Raw genomic sequence first — 23,982 nt, forward strand, 5'->3', positions numbered from 1 at the left:
AGGAAAAAATCATTGCTTGTTTTTCACTTCTGTGCATCTGAGCTCAAACCTTGTCTCAGCACTAAAGCAAACAATGTTTTGCTGCTCAGCTCTGGGGAGGTTGTTCATCCTCTGTGGTTGGAGCTGCCTTCTCCAAAGCCTTGACTCAGCCCTGTTGAGAAATTTGACTGCTTGGCTGCAGTGCTCACTCCCATTAATGCAGAAAAATCATTAAGAAAGTGGATGGAAAATGCAAAGCTTCTGTGCTTCTTAAATCCCCTAATCCTATTTTGGGGACTTAAATGGCGAATAGGCTTCAGCCTGGGGGTGTGCAAGGCAGTGAATTTCACTGTAGGTGAGCTGAAGTCACATCAGGAACAAAACAGGCTGGGTTATTCTGCTGCAGATCTGTGCCATTCATTGAGCTTATCCCATCCTGGAATGGACAGGGAAATGCCTGATTCCTAAAGCTGCTTTGGAAATGCTGCATCATCCAACCATATTCACTGAATATTGGATGTTGACACACTAAAAATGTTCTTATAAAGGGTGCCACAGGTGTCATCAAGGACTGACAGCTTTGTAAATTGGACAGCTTGCGAAATACGAGTGTGAATTACTGTGTCAGTATCAGTTGTGACCAAAAGCAACAGGTGAATAGTGTGGACAGATAAAGCTGTCAGGAAGCTCAGCTTTCACTGTTTATTTGTGTTTGGGATTGCACAGAGGGTCTGGGAAGTGCCCCTGCCCTGGAGTTCTCTATCTGCTTACGTGGCTGCGGAGTGTGATGAAGGAAAACTTTAAGTTTAATCAGTAATATCTCACACAGGCATTTCATGGCTGAGCTGGTGTTGCTTCTGCTCTGTCATTGATTGTTCTGTGATTTTGGCTTGGGGAGCTCAATAACAGGAGACCCTTTGTGCTGTCAGTGGAGACACCCCCAGCTCCCATGCACAGAGCAGCCACCTGGTCACACTGGATTTCGTGGTGTCCACCACAGCAGAGGGGAGGAAATCATTATTTGCCATTCAGGCGCTGTGACCTTGGGTGAGCCAACCCTTCTGAGCCCTTTGGTAATCAGCTAGAAATAATATTCATATGGATCACATTTGGATTAGAACCTCAGCAGTGAAAAGGCAGCATCAGCACCAGGAACTGCCTGTCCTCCAACCCCTCTCCTTTTTATTTATATGCACTGGATTTATCAAGCACCTTCAGGTAAGACAGGAATGCTGAAATGCACAAATGCCTCCAGCTCTGCTTGCATTGCTGCTTCCTGCTGAATAGAAAAAAATGAGGTGTCTGTGGAGGTTTCCTGCGTGCTGTGTGCTCCTGATTTTCCTTTGTTCCACGCTATTTATACAATCACAAAGCATTTGATGAGAATATGCCAATCTTAGGCCAGGGTAATGGACATTCCATTACCTTATCTCTGCAGACATTGTTGGAAACTCAAGGTGTAAAATCTGATTCATTACCCAGATCCTGGAAGGGAACAGGACATTGATCATACCCTGGCTTGTTAAATTTTGTTGCTCATTGCCCTCTCCATTTATTTAATTCTATTTCTGTTTCCCATTCAGAGGATCTACATGGTCCTTTCTGACACTGATATGTACCTGTGGAATTTGGAGCTGATGTAAAACAGCTCCTGCTGGCAAAACACTCACAGGGTAGAGTTTTTCATTCTTTGCAGCTCATGTTTGCTGGTTCCAGTGGTTCTGCAGAAGGTGCCCATTTCCCACATACACCAATGGCACAAACGCAAGCTCGGGGTGGGAACCAGCAGATAGGTTCCATGTTAATGTTTCCTGAGGAATCTGATGCTACCAGTAGAAAAGGGGGAAGATATCACTTTTCTGTATTTTATTGCAGCCAATGGGGGAAAAAAAAGGGGCAAAAAATGTTAAGAGGAGAGCTAATTTAAGAGGCAGTGCTGTGCTCTGCAGTTGTGGGTGGTTTGGTGTTGTATCAGGCTGTGTGTTACAGACATTCCTGTTCCAGAGCATTTCAGAGCCTCCCAGTTCTCTCCCTGGTGCCACCCTGGTTTCCATCAGCCACCCTGTAAGTGTGGAACAGCAAACCAGGGGTCTCTCTTACCTTTGGAGCTGCTGCCATGTGAGCCTGGAACCAAAACAGACTGCATGGAAATGCAGCTGTTTGTTTGGGCAGGATTTTACCCAGGCAGACCCACTCCCTGAGTGCTTTCAAGAGGAGAAAACCCTCTTGCATGTCTCGACCTTTTACTGCAGTTATTTTTTTCCAGCTTGTTCTAAGTTTCAGACTTAGCTTGATAGTGGGACGAGCGTGGGAGGAAACATCAATTTTTACTGAGCACAAGTCAACTGCATTTCTTGTCCAGGAGCTGGCATCAAAGGGGCTCCAGCGTAAAGGTAATCTCAGTGCCTGAGGCTGCTCTGTGCTTTTTGTGCTTGGAGTGCTCATCCCCGCTCTGCCCTGGAGCTCCTGCCCACAGCACTGAGAGGAGGGTGAGACAGCCCCGAGGCAGGGAGGGAACAGAAATTCACACAGAAAGCCGCCTGAAGCACAGCAGAACCTGAGCAAAGAGGTGCAAAGGCTGGAGAGGTACCAGCTTTGAATGGACCCACTCTCCATGAGATGTGTGCTGTGGGGCTGGGCACTGGTGCAGCCAAACCCAGCCTGACACCCCTCAGTTCTTCATCCTGCCTGCAAACAAGCTCAGTAGGATGTTAACAATTTGTAGGATTTTAAGGCAGCTCCTGCCTTGCTTTTTACCATCAGTGGTGCTCAGACCACTCACTATTTCCTCGGGAATTTCAGTCTCATTCATTATTTTAATAGGAGCATGCTCTGCTACAGCTGAGGGATGGCAGGAGGACTGTGACTGTGACTTCACGTTATAAAATGATCTCTTGAGCCCTTATTTTATATTTACGGAGGAAATTGCCCCAAGAATTTGCAGGATCAACTCAAAAGAGGAGAACTTATGGAGGTATTTCTTATTTCCTTCCATCCCATGAGATTAGGGATCCCAGATCACTGTGTTTTCAACTGTTGAAATTAGCAATTTTATTTTAAAAAAGTCTGTTGTTTTTGGGTGCATCTATTTCAGACCACCCCCTGTGAAATACTTTACAAGAACATGTGCACTCGTGCCATGATTTCAATTTTATTAGAAAAATAGCAATACCAGAAGAAAGTCTCTTGCCTAAGGCATATTCCATATGTTACTGCTCAGTGCTTTATTTTTCAGCCTGCAAGAGACAAATGCACTTATTCCATTAATAAAGCCAGTGACTTAAAGTGCCTCCCTGCCCTGGAAAAAAAAAAGAGAAATGTGAGGTTCTAAGTTGGTTTTCCATCAATAGCTCCTCCATTGCATTTTCTGAGATCCCAGATGAAAAGGTGCTGTTGTTTTTCAGCTATGAGCCCCTGGGCAGTGTCTGTGTCACTGCAGAATGGGAATCTCAGCACAGCAGCACGGAGCAGCCCCACTGTGCCTGTGCAAGGTGACTCCAGGATTTCAGAGGGTTCATGTTATTTACTGCAGCCTCGTTTTGCATGTACGCAGAGGGCAAATCCTCCTCGCTGAAACACGCCCAGTGCTCAGCCAGGGGAGTACAAACACAATCTCTGCTTTTCTTCCCTCGCAGAAGTGTTAATACAAACGCAGAAATGCAGTTTTGTTCCTTTAAACCCTCTGTGATGCAGTAATGGTTTCACAGCCCCCAGCTCTCAGCCCTCTGCCTGATCCCTAGCAGGGAAATCTCCCTCTCCCTGTGCCGAGATGGATTTATTGCCTCTGAACCCCATTCCCCTTGGCTCAGCTCAGCTCCTGATTCCCACCAGGAGCTCAGGACAGACCTGAGAGGATCTGACGTGCACTGGGGACATGGATTCATCCCAGGGCCCTCAGCTGTGTGAGCAGCAGAGGTGGAAATTAAAATGAAAAATAAAAAATAAAAAATGGGTCATTGCTCCTCTGAACGCCGCCCTTGCAAACAGAGACTGGGAGATTCCAGTGAGGAAGGCTCTGCTAAAATCCCAAATAAGCAAATTTCACATTTCAAATACATTCCAAAGCACTAAAGAGTTGTTAGGGGCTAACATGCAAAGGTATCACTTTGAGGAGGGAAGAAGGAGTGAAAGCACGTGGTACAGGCAGTGTTTGTTTTCTGCATCACTTGCAGTAAAATCTTTTTTTTAGAATCACTGTGATCTAATGGGATTAGGAGGGCAAAGGTTCTTAAAAATTAGGAAAATTGGATTGAGAGAGCGAGTTGGTAGTGAGAGACGAAATTAGATGAGAACTAAAAGCATGCTTCAGTGGCTGGATTTGGGCTGGCTGGGGGAGGCAGTCCTTCAGTCCTGCCCTGGATCTCAGGTCACACACCCCTGAAATTGTCACACCCAGCTCAAGTTCTTACTCCAAAGGACTCCAAGGAAAGCATTGCAAGTGTTCACTTTGAGAGGTGTTTTTCGGATAAGTTCCGCTGCTACTTTTCCATGACAGCAATTACACATTTTGTTGTTTTTTATATGCTGAAAGGGCGGCCTTAACATTTCCTAAGAAGGTGTAAAATGTCCTCGTAGCCCATGACATAAAATGAAGTCAGGGATGATGCTGTGCGCTGGGACACTGCTGTGGGTGGCTCAGGATGACACCATGGTGGTGTGGGCTCATTGCAAGGCTGGCACACGCTCTGCATATTAACTCAGGGCAGCTCTGCTCTTGATATTCATTCCATTTACTGCTGCTCTGTGTTGGAAATCAGCGCTGACTCTCCCTGTCAGTGACAGAAACAACGGGTCTCTGGGACTGGGGTGAATTTTCAGCTCCATGTGTGAATAGATAATACCTGGAGCTTGAGTAGTTTGATCTAAACAAGATCAGGGCTCTTCTGGCAATTTATGATGTGAATTTTTCCCTTTCTCCTCCCTTTAACAAACCCTTCTGGGGTATAAACTCTGTAATAATGCATTGGTGTGACAGCACAGCAGAGCTCCCGGCTTTGCTCCGGAGGCTGCTGTTCCTGCTGATAACAATGGCATGGTCCAAGCTCTGACCTGCTGTGGGTTGTCTTTGGTGCCTTGCACCTCTGTGTGAGCTGAAAATGTGCCCACAGTGACATGGCTGTGTTGGCATTGCACCCAGCAGTGCAGCAGAGCAGGGCTGCATGTTCCAGAGCCACTGGGTGATGTTCCAGTGTTACTGTGTGATGTTCCACTGTCACTGTGTGATGTTCCAGTGCCTGTTCCAGTGCCACTTTGTGATGTTCCAGTGTCACTGTGATGTTCCAGTGTCACTGTGTGATGCTCCAGTGTCACTGTGTGATGTTCCAGTGCATCTGTGCGATGTTCATGTTCCAGTGTCACTGTGATGTTCCAGTGTCACTGTGTGATGTTCCACTGTCGCTGTGTGATGTTCCACTGTCACTGTGTGATGTTCCACTGTCACTGTGTGATGTTCCAGTGCCTGTTCCAGTGCCACTGTGTGATGTTCCAGTGTCACTGTGTGATGCTCCACTGTCACTGTGTGATGTTCCAGTGCCCTGTGTGATGTTCCAGTGCATCTGTGCGATGTTCATGTTCCAGTGTCACTGTGTGATGTTCCAGTGCCTCTGTGTGATGTTCATGTTCCACTGTCACTCTGGGATGTCCCTGGCACAGCAGCTCCTGCTCCTGCTCAGCATCCCAGGGATGCAGCCCTGCAGATCCACAGGGACAAGGGGCTGGAATTCTCAGCAGCTCCAGGTGCTGGAGGCCTGACCTGGTTTTCAAGCACAGCAAAGCAGGCTCAGAGCCGGCCCTGAATTATGTCTGTGTGGCACTGCTGTCGCTGGGAGAAGACTCAGTAGCTGATGGCCAGTCCTGCCCCCTTAATGTCAGTGCCATGAGCTGTGTCAGCCCCAAAGGACACGAGATTGAGAGCATCAGTGTCTTGCTTGAGGGAAACGTGTGTGGAATTCTGTAGAAAGATCTGTGAGACTCAGTAATTTGTCTCTCCTCCTGGTGTGCTCTGAGTGTGAAAGTGTCTGCTGCTCACAGGAAGAATAAATGTATAATTGCACCATCAGCTGATGAAATCAAAGTGAAATTGCTGGCAGCCTTCTTCCTGCCCTCCCTGTGTTTTTCTAGCATTAACATTCCAGCTTTGTCACCTTTGATCAGGGGAAGATAAATCCTTCCTTTTGTAAGGAGCAGAAACACTTTCCCTGGGCACATAGAATAATGGCCTCTTCTGTAGATTATTCATATTCCTCTCTTTGTACTTGTCATTTCTCTCTATCCTGGGTTGTTGTATACCCCATAACTCTTGGCCATTTTATCTAAGACCTTTCAGAGGAGGAAGTGGATGGCTTAGGAGGCAGGAGGAGCTTTGCTGAGGCATTAAATGGGCTGGCACATTGAATGTGCAGGTGCTGTACCCCCACCCTGGTGGTGCTGAGCAGCCCCATGAGCTCCATGGGCTGGTGCAGAGCATCCCTCACAGCCAGAGGGAGAGAGGAACCAGGTGTTTGTCACCTGTGTGTGCAGGTGCTTGGCACAGAGATGGAGCTGTGTGTGCAGGTGCTTGGCACAGAGATGGAGCTGTGTGTGCAGGTGCTTGGCACAGCAGCACAGAGATGGAGCTGTGTGTGCAGGTGCTTGGCACAGAGATGGAGCTGTGTGTGCAGGTGCTTGGCACAGAGATGGAGCTGTGTGTGCAGGTGCTTGGCACAGCAGCACAGAAATGGAGCTGTGTGTGCAGGTGCTTGGCACAGCAGCACAGAGATGGAGCTGTGTGTGCAGGTGCTTGGCACAGAGATGGAGCTGTGTGTGCAGGTGCTTGGCACAGAAATGGAGCTGTGTGTGCAGGTGCTTGGCACAGCAGCACAGAGATGGAGCTGTGTGTGCAGGTGCTTGGCACAGCAGCACAGAGATGGAGCTGTGTGTGCAGGTGCTTGGCACAGAAATGGAGCTGTGTGTGCAGGTGCTTGGCACAGCAGCACAGAGATGGAGCTGTGTGTGCAGGTGCTTGGCACAGCAGCACAGAGATGGAGCTGTGTGTGCAGGTGCTTGGCACAGAAATGGAGCTGTGTGTGCAGGTGCTTGGCACAGCAGCACAGAAATGGAGCTGTGTGTGCAGGTGCTTGGCACAGCAGCACAGAAATGGAGCTGTGTGTGCAGGTGCTTGGCACAGAGATGGAGCTGTGTGTGCAGGTGCTTGGCACAGCAGCACAGAAATGGAGCTGTGTGTGCAGGTGCTTGGCACAGCAGCACAGAGATGGAGCTGTGTGTGCAGGTGCTTGGCACAGAGATGGAGCTGTGTGTGCAGGTGCTTGGCACAGCAGCACAGAGATGGAGCTGTGTGTGCAGGTGCTTGGCACAGCAGCACAGAAATGGAGCTGTCTGGGGCCCAGAGCAGAGTGTGCAGCAGCTCTGAGCACCTCGAGGGAGTGGCAGGAGGATGTATATATATACATATATTTTTTATATATGGAGTGGGAGGCTCCTCCCCTCCTCACTGTTTTAAGGGTGTTTGCCCCTTCTCTCCAGCAGCTGATCTCAGCAAAATGCTTTCCCCAAGGGAAGAGGGAAGCACAGCCCCTGTAGCCCCGTGGCTGATGGCAAAGCTGCATTCATGGCAGCTGCTGAGGGGCAGTGAGGATGGGATTAAACCACAAAGGGACTGCATGGGAAGATTACTTCAGAAAGTCACTTGGGGTCTGAGTAATAATCCTAATAACCACTGCAAACAGTAAGTATTTTCCTCAGCACTGCTGTTGCTCTGCCAGCTGGGGGAATGTCACAAATATGCAGCTTAGAGATTTTTCTGGTAATAATAGAAACTGGGTATAGTAGGGAAATATAATCTCAAAGCATTTACTTATCTAAAAAGTGTCCCTGGTCCTATAAAATAGATCCATGAGCTTGTGTTTAGCATGTGCAGCTGAATCTGTGCTCTGGATTCACCCTGGTGGGATTTTTATTTACACAGCCCCATCTCTGTCTCCTCTGCCTGTCTCAGCAGGCATGTGTTGGTGCGAGGAGGATTATTGCAGCTGCCTTTGTGACAGCAGAGCAGCCAGCAGGTCTCCAGTGCCTCCCCATGTGATGAATTCGTAAAGGAGTGTTCACCCAGATACCGATCCCCCAGCAAAGGCTGCCCAGGGATTTTACCTGCCTGTGATTGTGCTTCAGCTTCTCTCATTCCTTGCAGAGTGCCTGAGATGGATCTGTCACTCAGCCATGAGTCTGTCTGAGTTTCAAACCAGAACAGAGCTTTGCTGCTCACTCACCCCTTAAGGAAAGGGAGAACTGCAAACCCAGGCTGTGCCCACCTCAGCTGGGGTCAGGCGTCCCCAGTGCTGGCATGAGGGGAGCAGAGGCTTTAAACACTCTGCAAACCCCTCAGGCCCTGCAGGACTTTGGTGTTCTCTGCAATTCCCCTGCATTTCTTGTGAACCCAGACTTTGTGCTGGTTCCATGAGTAAAAGGTGAAGGGCAGTGAAAAGAGGGCTAAACACTCTGGCCTTGTCCCCTGTCCCTAATTACATGTGCTCATTAATCAACAAATGTGCTGGTTATTATCATGTGCTTTGTAAGTTCTGGGCAGGAGCCCTTCGTGTGCCACCTGGGACAGTGTTTGTCAGGAGGGGATCTCCAGCCTTCAACCCAGGACTGGGGTTTTCTATCCTGAGAGGCCAGGTCAGGTGCTGCAAAAAGAAAAAGAAGGGATTCCTGGTGGAAATTATTAATTATTCTGCCAGGCAATGATGCAGTTAGGATCCAGAGCTGATCTATACTAAGGAAAGGAATGAGAGAGAGGAGTCTTTGCAAACAAACTGAGTTCAGTGACAGCTGCTGGGAGCTCAGGAGCTTGCAGGGTTTGTCTTTGCTGCAGGCAGGATGTTAGCAGGTTGTAAATTCACATTGGCTTGGATGACAAATCCACATTCTCTGTGTTGTGTACTTCCATCCTGCTTTTATTTATAGGTTTTTTTAGGATTTCCCCATGCCCTCACACCCCTTTCCTAACCCCTTAACTAGTGCTATTAAAATTCAGGGCTGGGGAAAGCAGCTTTGCCATGGATCTGTCAGGTTCAGTGACTGACTGTGCCTTGAGTAGGGTTATCCAAACTTTATAGAAATCACCTCTCTCTGCTTTCCTTTTAAAACCCAGTAATGGGATAGCTGACTCCTCAAGAGGGCTGGTGATGTTAACAAAGAGTTAACCACAGATATCAGCCCAAAACCCAAAAAACTCTGTCCCTGGAACATCCCAAAATACATTGGATTTCTTTTTTGGAGAAAAAATAAATCTAAAATACAGCTGGCAGCATCCACCTCGTGCCTTGCAGCTGAGCTCTCCAAAGCTTCCTAAGGGATGTGAAGCACCTATTGCTATTGAAATAGAGGACAGCTGATTTTCCAAGGGTCTCAGGGAATTTTAGTTATGTAAGAAGCACTGCAGAAGATCAGCCCTTGAGCTATTTCAGATCCCAGGACTCCTCTCTAGCAATGGGAGAATTTGTATCATTTTGATGGACATGAAAGTCACCAGAATATGCAGTTTTGGGCTGAATTTAGTCCAATTTACCAGACTGAGGAGGTTTCAGAAATACTGAAATGTGCCTCAGCTGCTCCCTATATTCAAGAAGCTTAAGCATTCTGCTTTGGAGATTCTTAAAGGGTTTTATTACTGCACTTTCAAAGTGACATATTTCTATTTGTTTTGTTTTGACGTGTTCTCTTTTCCAAAGTCATTTCAAATAGACCAACCTTGTGGTCTATTGGAAGTGAAAGCAAAATTGTAAGGAGTGAAGAGCTGGAGCTGTGTGCCTACTTTAGCTGTTTTGACATTTTAAAGGCTGTTTTCTGTTTTTCTACAAAAGTGGTTTCCTGGAGGCCTTTTTTGGGTACACTATGAGAGAGAAATGCCTGAAGCAGAAAGGATGCTCTGAGCAGCAAGGTCTTGGCTTTTACTGATGGTTCCTGCATGGATGGCCCTTTGCAGTGGCTCCTGAGCTGGGGACCAAATCTGAAATGCTGCTTTTAGCAGTCATTTATTACCTCATCCATTTAGTACCTAAATCCTGCAGTTCAGAGAGGGCTCTCTTTTCCTGCTGATGTGGACTTGTGGCTTGTAAATGAAAATTTCTGTAGGAAAGAGGAGGCCACAGGGAGCTTGTTGGAGTGGGATGATCAGCCAGGGACCCTGTGTGGAGCCCAGCCTGAAGCTGAGCTGATACCTGATCCCCAAATTCCCTGAGCTGAGCCAAGCTCCTCAATCACACTCACCCTGCCCGTGCAAATTAAAGGATCGTGTTTGAAAGGCTGACCCAGCTAACCAGGCCATCTTCTGTCCCACCTCTGGCTTCCCAGCTCTTCATGAGGGATGCTGTGCAGGCAGATGTTTGTGCTGTTCCTTCAGAGCTGCCGTGAGATCCGGCAACTCATTGCATACAGAAAGATGAAAGGGAAAATATTTACTTCATAAAACACATCTTGCTTAATTGCTGTGGTCAGTCTCTTGCCTGGCTTTCATGGGTTCCTGCAGCTGGCTTTAATCTCCTGATTTACTCTGGGAGCAAAGGAGGAGAGGAGTGAATCACGGCAGGAAAAAGCTGAAATTTTTCTGGCAGAACTCATGAAGTTTTGAGTGTTAATTGTGACATGCAGCCCAGCAAGGAGCCAGCAGGAGAGCTGAAGGAATTCCTTACAACCTGACCTTTACAGCCACAAAACTCAGGGGCTGCTGAGGAGAGCTAGCAAAGAGCAGGAGAGGCAGCGAGGCTCGGAGGAGGCTGACCAAAAGGGGTCAGCATTTGTTCAGCTCAAGCTCCAGGCTGAGGAATGCCAGGATTCGCTCTGGAGCAGGAGCATCCTCGGGGACAGCCCGGACAGGAGCCCTCGGAGCTGCTGCTGCTGAGTTTGGGTTTGGGATCCTTGGAGCATCCTCAGGGACAGCCCGGACAGGAGCCCTCGGAGCTGCCTTGAGTTTGGGTTTGGGATCCTTGCTTGGACTGCAGGTGTGAGCTGCAGAGACCCAGAGCCGTGCCCGGCCCTGCAGCCAGGCTGCTCCACGCCAGGGATGGCAATGAGCACAGATAGCAAACGGCCTGGCACGAAACACAAGGCTTCGAGGCTGGACAGCTCTCCAGACACTGTGCAGCTCACTGGTTATAGGAATTGAGTGTTGGTTTAGCTGTTTATTCTCCAGAGCAGCCCTGCTGTGTAAGCTGTGGTGGGAGGGCAGGGTGAGCCCAGGTGAGAGGTACCTGGTGCTGCTGCTGAGGGCATGGCCCTGTTCCCCCTCCAGTCCCCAGTTCTGCACTCCCAGGCACTGGCACTGCTGCATTCCCAGGCACTGCTGCATTCCCAGGCCCTGGCACTGCTGCATTCCCAGGCACTGCTGCATTCCCAGGCACTGGCACTGCTGCATTCCCAGGCACTGCTGCATTCCCAGGCACTGGCACTGCTGCATTCCCAGGCACTGCTGCATTCCCAGGCCCTGGCACTGCTGCATTCCCAGGCACTGCTGCATTCCCAGGCACTGGCACTGCTGCATTCCCAGGCACTGCTGCATTCCCAGGCACTGGCACTGCTGCATTCCCAGGCACTGCTGCATTTCCAGGCCCTGGCACTGCTGCATTCCCAGGCACTGCTGCATTCCCAGGCCCTGGCACTGCTGCATTCCCAGGCACTGCTGCATTCCCAGGCACTGGCACTGCTGCATTCCCAGGCACTGGCACTGCTGCATTTCCAGGCACTGGCACTGCTGCATTCCCAGGCACTGCTGCATTCCCAGGCCCTGGCACTGCTGCATTCCCAGGCCCTGGCACTGCTGCATTCCCAGGCACTGCTGCATTCCCAGGCACTGGCACTGCTGCATTCCCAGGCCCTGGCACTGCTGCATTCCCAGGCACTGCTGCATTTCCAGGCACTGGCACTGCTGCATTCCCAGGCACTGGCACTGCTGCATTCCCAGGCACTGCTGCATTCCCAGGCACTGGCACTGCTGCATTCCCAGGCCCTGGCACTGCTGCATTCCCAGGCACTGCTGCATTTCCAGGCACTGGCACTGCTGCATTCCCAGGCACTGGCACTGCTGCATTCCCAGGCCCTGGCACTGCTGCTTCCCTGGTCCTGCACAGAGCCACAGCTCAGCCCTGCTCTGGATGCTGCCAGCTCAGGGCAGCCAGGGATGTGCCCAGCTCCCCGTGCTGCCCTGAGCCTTCCCCTTGGCCCAGCCCAGCCCAGCCAGGCAGAGCAGCTCCCCTGCTGCTCTGAGCATCCTTGCTCTGCAGTAAAAGGGGTGATGCTCTCTGGTGTCAGCACACTCAGCAGAATCCTGCATGGGAAGGGCTGGTGGGAGCTCTCAGCACTCTGTGCCCTCTCTCCAGCACTGCTGCAGGTAGCACAGCCCTTCCATGGCACAGCACTTCTGCAAGATTAACTTTTAAATTTAAATAGGAAGCAATAATTTGAGCTGCTTAAATCATAAGTCACATCTCCAGCTCTGGCTCTTGCTGATTCAATTGCCTTTTGGTTGCTGTCTTTAATAGCTGTACAGTATTATATCTAAATACTGCTGACATTTCTTGTAATTTGAGCATAGCGAAATGCAAGAATTAGATTTTCATCTGCAATTGATCAGAATGCATTAATTAGAAACATCATTTCTGGGTTTGACACGTTAGGAAGGTGATGTGCTAAATGGAAATCTTTGTGTATAACTGAAAGCTTCAAGTTGAAAGTGAAATATTTGCTTGGAAATTGCACATTTGCTGTGTGATTGTGTGAGTAAATAAATGCTTTTACTTGGTCTCGACACAAATTAAGTAATGATTCCTAGGTAAGCTGCTGGAGGCTCTCTGTAATATCTTTGAGATGCTGCTTGCTCTGCTTGCCAGCAGAATCTTCTAATTCCCCATTGGAGAGATTTAAAGAGAGACAGTTATTTTGAGACAAAGCTGAGGCAGAGATTCCCTGTGCTATGAGTTCATAACCTCAGGAGTTCAAGCAAGAAAATCCCCCCTTGTTCTGGGCGCCATGTGTTCAGAGGGAGGGAACCCCTTCCCCAGGGAGGGCTGGGGCTGAGCTCTGCTCTGCTGGGCTGGGCTCCAGCTCCCATTCAGCCTTGGCTTTTGTCACGAGATCAAACGCTGGGCTTAACTTCCAGCTCCCAGACCATCACCCTCAAATGAATGAGCTGCTGCCCTTAGGTTCTGTGCATTTTCAGTTCTGTGCATTTTCAGTTTTGTGCATTTTTAGTTCTGTGCATTTTTAGCTTTGTGCATTTTTAGTTTGAGATTTAATGACACTCCCAGGAGGTTGTTTAGAGTAGTAATGGAGGGGAGGATTTTGGCTCCACTTTGGGTGGAAGTCCAGGCTGACAATTTCTGGCTGGTAGATGCTTGCAGGCCATGGAGCAGTGCAGAAAAGCCTCTGTGTGAGGACAACCATCTACATCTACCTGTGGATAATCAGGAACAGCAAAGAACTTCCCAGCTGCAGTGGGGAACCCCATCAGCTGTTTGTCCTCCCCATTTATTGTCACCCTCAAGTAAACACAGTGCATTTATAAATACTGTAAGGTTATCTGGGTAAATACAGCAGGCTCTCAAGTCATTTGGCCTCCAGGTCCTCGGTCTTGGGGTTTATTGAGGTAGTATAACTTACAGATTTTTAATGTACAAAGTTGGCACTACTGATTTAAAAAAATGAATATTTAATCACAAGCATCCAACAAGGTCAACAAATCTTTGGTGAGTAATTAAATAGACTTTTCCTTGCTAGCACTCAAACACCAAGTAAATAAAATTGGAGTGAAAACATTTGTAGCATATGTACAGATTGCATTTGGAAATGTGTGGGGCTGAGTTCTGTCTGACTTAATTCTGATTCATCCATTGACCTTGTTATGTAAAACTCAATGCCCTTTTTAGAGGGAGAGTTGCAAATTGTGCTTCTGCATATTTATTTCGGAAGTTCAATCTTCTGGGTGTTCATACCCTCATTCCAGTCCTAAGTGCAATCACAACATTGATTTTTCTCACTAAACATAACCTACTTTACCCTGGGATGGAATTTTTTTTTAATGGGCTTTATATAATGGCATATGTGCAAACCACTCAACTTAATGCCCCATGGTGTAGTTAATTAACAAAATGGCATTGCAGCCCTGCTCTGGTCCTCTGGCAGTGTATGTGACCACTAACCTTGGCCACCCATCCACATGTCCATCCTAATTACAGGAGCCCAGGTATTGACTGTGTCAGGCTCCATGGTGGAGAGAGCAGCTTGCAGCTGCTGACAGAGTTGGAATTCTGTTGGAAATCCAAGCACGGGAGCCTCATTTTGAGTGGTGTTCTGTCATTTCAGAGCCTGTCTCAAAGAACAAAGTATAAACAATGAGGTTTTACTTCTCTCCAGTTGCTAAATTGCAGCCTCCTAAAATGCATCCAAAGATCGCCTGAAATACAGATTGCCGTAGAAATACTGATGGATTTACACAGCTTCAGGATTGGCAGGGGTGTTTTATAAATACTGAAACATTTATTTATTGTTCATTTATCTGAACTGTAATACACTGCAAAACCTAATGGGACTTAAAGCTTTAATGAACCTTCAGGAATGAATTTGATTCTTCCTTTGCCTTTCTGTTTTTGCTTCGGAGTAATTCAGCTGAAGGCACGAGAGATTCATCAGGCTACTTTTGCAGGAGCAAGACAGCATTCTCTAAAACTCCATGGCGTTTCATGTTACAAATGAGAGAATTAATCTTTTATGCTTTTATACTGGGAAGAAAAAACCACCAACTTTTCTTTTTCAATACCTTAAATTAATTGTGTTTTGTTGAAAAGCTGTGAGAAGACAGGTACTCTCAGTCATTCCTAGCGACAAGCTTTTGAGTGTTTTATTGGCTGAAGATGCAGAAAGACCAGTTTTTTAAAGAAACTTAGGTGCCAAGTCCTCATAAATGTCAAGAAGACACCAGCTAGATGATGATTTCTGCCCAGTAACAAGCATTTTGTGTTGCATGAATATTTTAGAAAATTGTGATTTTAAGTTCAGCCTCTGTGCTGTGGTGACCTGTGATGTTAGCTGGAGTCAGGCTGCCCTTTCCCTTCTTCCTCTGAGGGTGAGGCCACACTGCTCCCAGGGCTGGGGACTCCTCAGTGGCCTCCCCCTCCCCACATCCTCATCATCCTTCTGTCCCTCATGTCTCCAGAAAAGAAGGGCTGCATAACTCTTCATCTGCCCCATTCGTGGTGGGGCTGAGCATCAGCAGTTCAGCATTCTGCACCCAAACAACACCTTTGCTGAGAATCCTTTGTACAAATGCTCTTCAATTAGCAAGTGTTCTGTAATTAACCTTCCATGCAGTTGTTGCTGATGTTATTGGCATCACTAGATAAATACAGTTAGCTTTTCCACAGGGCATGACAACTGGGAGTGGCAGAAAGCTGCATCCTGTAAGAACTGGGTTACAAAGTCTTGTCTCAACCAACAGCTGCATTCTCTCAGGGCTGGAGATTTCAAACAGAAATTTCCTTGGGAATGTGCAGGAAAGAGGAAATTGTCAGGCAGAGGTGCAACAGCCTGTCCAGTGATACCTAGAAGGATTTCATCTGGAATAAATATGGGTTGTTAATAATTCTCCAGTGGAGTGTTCCTCTGTGCAGTGGTGAGGCACAATTTTGTCTTGATGCAGACAAACATGCCAGAGTCCTCTGTGCTGGGACAAGCTTCTCTTTGGCAAAACAATATTGGCTGTATAGAGAAAAGAACCTTCAGTGCAGGTTTTTCCTGCAGTTCAGTTTGACCTCTAACTCCAGCAGAACATAGAAAGACCCTGTGCAAACAATGTGATGTTGCCACATTCATGATATCACTCTCCTGTTTACTGCTGGATGAGAAGCACACCTGACACTTACCTTTAAACTGCTCTGCTGAGATGCCCGTGCCTGAGCTGCATTCTGAGAGCCCTGCATGAGTTTGTAACCCTTTCCCATTGCCGTTTCCCACAGGGCAAAGGTGAAGAAGGGTGTGAACATCCTGGGCGCGAGGACCAGCGACCCGCGGCAGTGGGACGTGAAGCAGGAGGTGGGCAATGGTGGCAAGCACTCCACCACCACAGTCCTGTGCCAGAGGATAGCCCCCAGCTCAAGGAACAGGTATGGAACCTCCTCTTCTCGGCACATTAAACTCATTTATGTACACAATACCGTTCAGGGCTTGAAGGGCTTAAGGCTCATATCAGCACTGCTCACAGCTGCTAAAGCTGCAGCCTGGAAATGTGGAGGCACTCAGGGTAGCTGTGGTACCATCTGCTGACCTGCAATGGGCAATAAAACTCATCACTTCAAAGGAAAAAAATAATGGAGTAGACCTACGCTGGGGCTGGGGGGGTGGTGTCCTTTTGGCAGCAATATGAATATTAATTCAAAGGCTTTACTGAACCTTTACTCTTTCTGCCTTGGCAGTTTTGACCTTGTGTCTCTGAATGCAGCTCAGCCTCTGGGGCTGGCTCATGGAGCAAGCAGGGAGTTCTTCCAGTGAGCCCCTGGGCAGGGTAATTGAAACCTCCCAGTGGGTAACACAGAATAATCCTCTGTGCCAAACAGGGGGTTCTTCCAAAGGAGGTTCCTTGGCCTGCTGGGTGCCTGCCTGAGGCAGAGCCTGTGGGGCTGAGCTGGGCTGCCGCTGCCTGCCTGTGTGCTGTGCTTGCAGGGGCTTGCTCTGGCTGTGCCACAGCGCAGGAGCAGGGCTTGCTCCATCAGCAGGGCTGGCTTCCATGGCACACAGTAAAGTTGTGTATTTTCAGTGGAAATCCTATTGCTCTCCTCAGGAGTCATAGTGAATTCTCACAACGCTGCTGTACATTAGCCCGTGCAGGGAATTTCCCATTGTACAGATCCAAACAATGCTTGGATCACGCCCCAGCTCTGTGATTATTGTTATCACAATGTTATCACAGAGGAGCACCATGGAGTCCTTGCTGGGTGCTGGGCTGGTTTTGCTTTGTACCAAACCTTCAGGCACAGAGAACCTGAGCTGATTTTAATTTCTGTATTCTGTGCCCAAATACTGGACATGTGTAAAGTAGAAATTCCTCTTACCACGAGCAGCTCCTGATGGGCTGATGGTCTGACTTAGGGTATTTCCTCTTGGTGACTGATCTCTCCCTGTCTTTATCTCAACCCTGAGCTTTCATTCTGTTTTTTCCTCCCTGTCCATCTGAGGAGGGGAGAGGTGGAGCTGCTTTAGTGGGCACCTGGCATCCTACCAGGGTCAGCCTACCTCAGGACTGGCAAAGGGAAAGGAAAAACATCATTTGGGGCTGTCAGGAGTAAAAACTACACCAGTTTGAAAGGGAGGACGTAGCTGTAGAACAGCGTGTAGCTCTGAGCACATTTGCAACTGCAGAACTATAATAGTCAGGTTATCAAACCCCAAATTAAATCTCCTCAATCCAATTTGCATGAAGTCTAATTAACCCATAAAAATATTTTTGGCACTAATTATGCAAATAAAACTCAATGTTTTAATTAATGCCTCTCTCACTTGTGCATGTAAATAGTTGCTGTCTTCTGAAAGCATGATGAGCCTTGGTTGGAGTGAAATGTTTGTGTGCAGGGAGGAGCTGGACAGGGAAACCTGAGGGAAGCACACGGTGAAATGGGCATTGCTGGGTCTCTGGGTGTCACTTGGAGCCCTCTGCACAGAGCACAGATACTCCATTAGGCTAATTTAATTTGCTGGAGGACTGTGAGTCCCTAATGGGAATTTTCTGTGCTGCCCCCAGCTCCTCCAGGCTGGTTCAGCAGGGTGGGTCACAGAGGGGATGTGCAGTTCTGTACTGAGGTCAGGCTGGTGTGAGAGCAGCTCTGGAGCTCCAGCACTGCCTCATCCTCCCTGCAGCTCAGCCAGCTCACAAATACATTGGTTAATTGGTGTATAGAAGGAGTTTTCCTCTGTGTTTGCTCAGAAATCTCCCTGCTGCACCAGGGAGAACCATTGCACTCTCTCCCCTTCACACCCTAGAGACAAGTGCCCAGACTCAATAAAAATACTGATTTTTGCTTTTCCTTTTTGCTCATTTCTCTGTCATTAGTGTGTATATAATTACTCTGTAAGCACCTTGAAAGAAGCAGTTTGAGTCTGAATGCAGCAGCAGCTAATACACCTTTCACATTATATAAATAATAGAACACAAGAGATATTTTAGATACATCACATCAGTAATTGTTTACCATTACCTTTGAGAATTTAAGTGGGTCATGCTTCTTTACTTTTTTAAGAAATACTTTGTGGTGCTCAAGCCAGGAGCCAGAGTTTACTTTAAAATTATTCAGAAAGGCTTTGCAACTATGGCAAGTAACTGCAAACAGCTTGAAATCAGCAATGTTTGTGTGCCTCATAATGCAGTTTCTGCTGAGACTCAAGTAGCTATTGATGAGGATAACAACAGTGCTGATTAGTGAAAACAAGGCTTACACAACTGCTTGGTTGCTTGTTTTCCTTTGTTGCTTCTGCTTCTGGAGCTTTGCTGGGTGTGCTTGGGGTAGACAAAAAAGGATATTTTTGGTCAGTCCTGGAACCATCTCTCAGTGTGGCCTGGTTTGGTCCAGCCTCAGGCTGGTGTGGTTTGGAACCAGCTCCATCTCTCAGCATTGCCTGGTTTGGTCCAGCCTAAGGCTGGTGTGATTTGGAACCAGCTCCATCTCTCAGTGTGGCCTGGTTTGGTTCAGCCTAAGGCTGGTGTGGTTTGGAACCAGCTCCATCTCTCAGTGTGGCCTGGTTTGGTCCCAGGCTAAGGCTGGTGTGGTTTGGAACCAGCTCCATCTCTCAGCATTGCCTGGTTTGGTCCCAGGCTAAGGCTGGTGTGATTTGGAACCAGCTCCATCTCTCAGCATTGCCTGGTTTGGTCCCAGCCTCAGGCTGGTGTGGTTTGGAACCAGCTCCATCTCTCAGCATTGCCTGGTTTGGTTCAGCCTCAGGCTGGTGTGGTTTGGAACCAGCTCCATCTCTCAGCATTGCCTGGTTTGGTCCCAGGCTAAGGCTGGTGTGGTTTGGAACCAGCTCCATCTCTCAGCATTGCCTGGTTTGGTCCAGCCTCAGGCTGGTGTGGTTTGGAACCAGCTCCATCTCTCAGCATTGCCTGGTTTGGTTCAGCCTCAGGCTGGTGTGGTTTGGAACCAGCTCCATCTCTCAGCATTGCCTGGTTTGGTTCAGCCTCAGGCTGGTGTGGTTTGGAACCAGCTCCATCTCTCAGCATTGCCTGGTTTGGTTCAGCCTCAGGCTGGTGTGGTTTGGAACCAGCTCCATCTCTCAGCATTGCCTGGTTTGGTCCCAGGCTAAGGCTGGTGTGATTTGGAACCAGCTCCATCTCTCAGCATTGCCTGGTTTGGTCCCAGCCTCAGGCTGGTGTGATTTGGAACCAGCTCCATCTCTCAGCATTGCCTGGTTTGGTTCAGCCTAAGGCTGGTGTGATTTGGAACCAGTTCCATCTCTCAGTGTGGCCTGGTTTGGTTCAGCCTAAGGCTGGTGTGATTTGGAACCAGCTCCATCTCTCAGCATTGCCTGGTTTGGTCCCAGCTTCAGGCTGGTGTGATTTGGAACCAGTTCCATCTCTCAGCATTGCCTGGTTTGGTCCCAGCCTCAGGCTGGTGTGGTTTGTGAGGTACCACTCTCAGCTGAGAACAGCCCCTGTGGAAGGGCTCCTGCTCTTTGGGTATCTATTCTGGCTGCCCCACAGGCAGGAGAGCTGTTCCAACGCAGAGCAAGGGGTATTTGTGGGGTTTGTTTTTTAAAATATCAAATTTCAGTGCAGCAGAGCTCTGGCTTGCTGTGGGGATGAGGAGCAGGTGGGAGCAAGGAGGGCTCAGGGAATTTCTTAGGCTGGCTTCTGTGCCAGAGCCAAAGCCCCAGAGCATCCTGAGGTGAGTCTGATCCAGGCCTGGCTCCTCTTGCTGCTGCACACCCGGGCTGTCCTGGGACCAGCTGCCCTCAGGTTGGCATTTGTGCCCCTGGATGGGGGAACTGGATCACCCAGCACTGTGGATTTCTGTCAGCCAGGCACAGAAACAGCGTGGGGGAGAGCAGAGAGATTTAGAAACACTGCCATAATGGAAAACTGCTGTGATGGAGCACTTTATCCTCTTGGCCTTGAACCTTTGGAGAGGCCTGTGGCTTACAGCCCTGCAGCCAGCTGTCTGATAGAGAGGCAGGGGAAGAGAGCTTCCAGATGTTGTGCTGATGTTTCAGGCCGTGTCACAGCCACTTCTCCCCTCTCATGTGCCACATGTGCACGTTCTGTTGGGCTGGGGCTGTTGTGGCTGTTTGGAGCCATGTCTGGGAGTCCCTGCATGCCCATGCAAACAGTAATTACATTCCCAGGCTGTGTTTGGTATCATTAGCACGTGGGGGAAAGCAACAAAGCCGCTGCAATTCTGTGCAGATCCCTGCTCTGTCTGCTAGCACCATAGGCTGCCAAGAGATGTCAGTGAAATCAACTCCCTTGTGATTGAAAAACAAAAGTAAAGTGTGTGTGTAGAGCATGAGTCAGGCCTGGGAAGGGAGAGCCATGTGGAGTGTGTCTGCCTGCAGCACAGCACAGCCAGCCCGTGCCCAGGATGGGAACAGACAGCAGCAGTCACACGTTATGAGCAGGGAGGATGTTATTAATGATTTCAGAATCTGGGTCACCCTGCCCTGGCAGTTTTGGGTCAGAGGGGTGTGCAGAGCTCAGCAGAGTGGCAGTGGTGCCTGCTGACCTCAAAACCTTGCAGCCCGAGCAGAGAGCATGGATTCAGTTCTCACAAGGATTCAGAGGTTTTTGCTTGTGGGTCAGGATTTTTTCATGCCAGTTGTTTATCCTTTTGACTGATAATTGAGGCGGGAGCAGAGCTGGGATGGCACATGCCACTGCTGTGAGTGCTTGGGAAATTGTGCATGTCTACAGGAGGTCACACGAGTGTCTGCAGGGACTGAGCTGTACAAACTGCACCGACACTCTGGGAGGAAGGCACCAGCAATGGATGGCTACACCATTCAACCCTGAAACAGAAACAATTTCCATTCATTTACAAGAAATTCACATATGAGCAGGCATTGTATATGGATATATGAACAAGAGGAGAGCTCAGGAGAATCTCCATTCTTCACTGGATGTGGGGGAAACACTGTGACAAAGGGTGAGGAAGAGGCTGAGGTGCTAAATGGCCTCAGCTGAGCAGAATGAAGCTCCATAACTCAAGGGAAAATTGGGAGAAGAGCCTGGAGGTGCTGGCTGAACGTGAGCCAGGTGTGTGCTCAGGTAGGGCAAGAGGAGAAGCCTCACATTGCACCATGGGAGGTTTAGATTGGATATGAGGAAAGGTTCACCACTGCAAGGGCTGCCAGGCTGCCCAGGGAAGGAGTCCCTGGAGTATCTGTGAAACAAGGGCATGTGGTGCTTGGGGATGTGCTCTGGTGATGGACTTGGCAGTGCTGGCAGGATGGCTGGACTCAACGACCTTAATTAAAACCTTCCATGCTCAATAATTCTGGCCCCTTGTTTGAAGCACCGTGCACATTCCAGTGCAGCCTTTTGGGCTGCTGGCAAGTGACTGGAGCAGCCCTGGGAGCCTGCAGAGTGAGTCATTGCTGTGCTGAGCATCTGTGAGCTCCCAGTGCCACTGGGAATGTGTGTGTGGCTGTCCAGGGCTGCTCCAGCTGAGCCTTCACCTGCTGCTCCAGCCCCCTTCCCCTTCCTGCTTATCTTATCTCATCTCATCTCATCTCATCTCATGTCCCAGATCACCCCTCTGCCTGCTGGCCTTGCACTGGCAGGGCTCTCCCTGGCAGGATGCCTGCTCCAGGGCACACAGGGCACGCATTCTCCAGTGGGCACGGGAGGTGCCAGGACGCATCTGACACATCTGTTCCAGCTGTGCCTGCAACTGTGGCTGCCCCAGGGCACGAGGCTGGGGTTAGAGGGGCCTTCCCAAAGGAGCCTTTCACATGGCTCCTCTTGTGTGCCTTGGATGGCAGCAGGGTTCAGCAAAGGCCTGAGCCAGGAGAAGGATGGAGGATGAAGGAAGAACGATGGAGGATGGAGGATGGATGGAGGATAGAGGATGGAGGATTGAGGATGGAGGATGAAGGATGGAGGATGGATGGAGGATAGAGGATGGAATATGGAGGATTGAGGATGAAGGATGGATGGAAGATGGAGGATGGAGGAATTTTCTTGTTGGATTTCAACAAAACCACTGTTAGACTTAGTCCTGACCATTCAAAAAATACTATAGTAATCTTCATACATAACTTAAAATAGTTGTAGCCAAGGAGTAAGGCATGCCCATGAGATTTTTTATCTAAGAGAAGAAATTAATTAGTAGAGATGAGATAAGAAGATGCATTAGAGATCTATCCATGATCTCTACAGAACTTTTGGTTGCAATAATTGTTCTTTTTTTTTTTTTTAATCTACTTTAAAGTTCCTGGGTCTATTGAAAAGCAGCAGGGCTGAAGCTCCAAGAGAAAGGGCATTCTTCACATATTTCTTGCCCAAATGAAAGCATCAAATCTGTTTGCACAGCAAATTTGTATCGTTTAGAAAAGCTTTTTACATGCTTATCAAACCAAATGCTGGAGGCTCAGTCAATGCCTGCAGTAACCCAGCCTTGCTGAGAGCTGCAGCCAGTGCCTGCCCTACTCTCCAGGCAGGTTGGATGTATTGTTTTATTCCATTATAATGTAAATAGAGCAGAGCCCACACAAACAGAATGGATGTGCAATCATGGAATAATGGGACAGCAGCTCTCCATCCATGCAGACTGATGGACAGGTTCAATAATAACTGTAACTCCTGATGTCCAGGGTCAGAGGATTTTCTGACTCTCTGGCAAGGTATTCATTTCTCCAGAGCGACCTGCAAACACTCAGTTTGCTTTTCAGCTTTCACTTGGGCTCAGTTACAGAAGGTGTTCTGAGCACTCCTGGAACATGCAGGGGAAAAGCTGGGAGTCCCCCTGGCATCCTCTGCCCCAGCCTGCTGCCTGCTGGCCCCTTGCACCCAGCAATGCCATGTCAGTAACCTGTGACTCACAGTGAAATTATCCATGAGAATCCTCTGATCAGCCCATCCCTGGTGTGACCCTCTGCTCATTCCCTCCCTGCACCCTGCTGGCCCCTTGCACCCAGCAATGCCATGTCAGTAACCTGTAACTCACAGTGAAGTTATTCCTGACAATCCTCTGATCAGCCCATCCCTGGTGTGACCCTCTGCTCATTCCCCCCTTGCACTCTCAATCTGCTCTGGGGCAGGGTCAGCCCTTATTTCTGGGGGACGCCCTTTGGATGGCTTAGCAGCTATTGTGATGGAGCCTTCCTTGAGATCTCGGGGCAGTGGAAGATAAGAGACAAAAGATGCGGGATTGGGGAGGAGGAATTTGTGCTGTGTGTTTTTTTCTCCCTCCCTTTGAAGCAGGAACATCTGCTGAGAGGCACAAACAGCTGAGTTCAGCAATACCCCATCACGCTGCCAAGCAACTCTGCTTTCCCCTGGAACTTTCACAGCGCAGGAAATAAATCAGTCAGGCACTAAAGAATGGAGAAAATTTAGGAAAAAGTGCCAAAAGCCAAACCTTTCAAGAATAAAGTGAATAAGAACTTTGTAAGTGTTCGGCGAAGCGAATTGAAATATGTTTCTTACACATGTAAGCCCTCTGTGCTTGAGGAATTTTGTAATAACAAAACTCCTCTGAGCTCAAGGCACTTTAAACTGGTGAGGAGAGACCTCTGGAAAGCTGGCTACAATATCACAAAAGACAATTAGATTATTTAGAATATTTTTTCCATCTCGTGTCTCTGTCAGATCAGTCACAGCTGACCAGCTAACAGTGCTGAAGCACCACCATTTATCTGAAACCTTTCCATTCCTTACACAAAATATAATATATTGGACAGCTGATCCATTTGTTTCTGCACTGGCTCACTGAGATTTACTCTTCCAATCAAAGTTACTTTGGTTTGATGTGTTAC

At 48.6% G+C, this 23,982-nt stretch overlaps 1 protein-coding gene across 1 annotated transcript in view; it reads left to right on the plus strand.

Moving 5' to 3' along the window:
* The window catches only part of TMEM132C (transmembrane protein 132C), a 175,323-nt gene that overhangs the window by 83,453 nt on the left and 67,888 nt on the right, over positions 1-23,982 (plus strand). The window contains exon 3 of the mRNA XM_054288608.1: positions 15,981-16,127. Within this exon, the coding sequence (XP_054144583.1) occupies positions 15,981-16,127 (147 nt within the window). The remainder of the gene's footprint in view (positions 1-15,980; positions 16,128-23,982) is intronic.

The sequence above is a fragment of the Melozone crissalis genome, unplaced genomic scaffold, assembly GCF_028551555.1.
Source record: "Melozone crissalis strain CALT ecotype California unplaced genomic scaffold, PUWL_Pcris_2 ptg000063l_1, whole genome shotgun sequence".
NCBI classification, from domain to species: domain Eukaryota; kingdom Metazoa; phylum Chordata; class Aves; order Passeriformes; family Passerellidae; genus Melozone; species Melozone crissalis.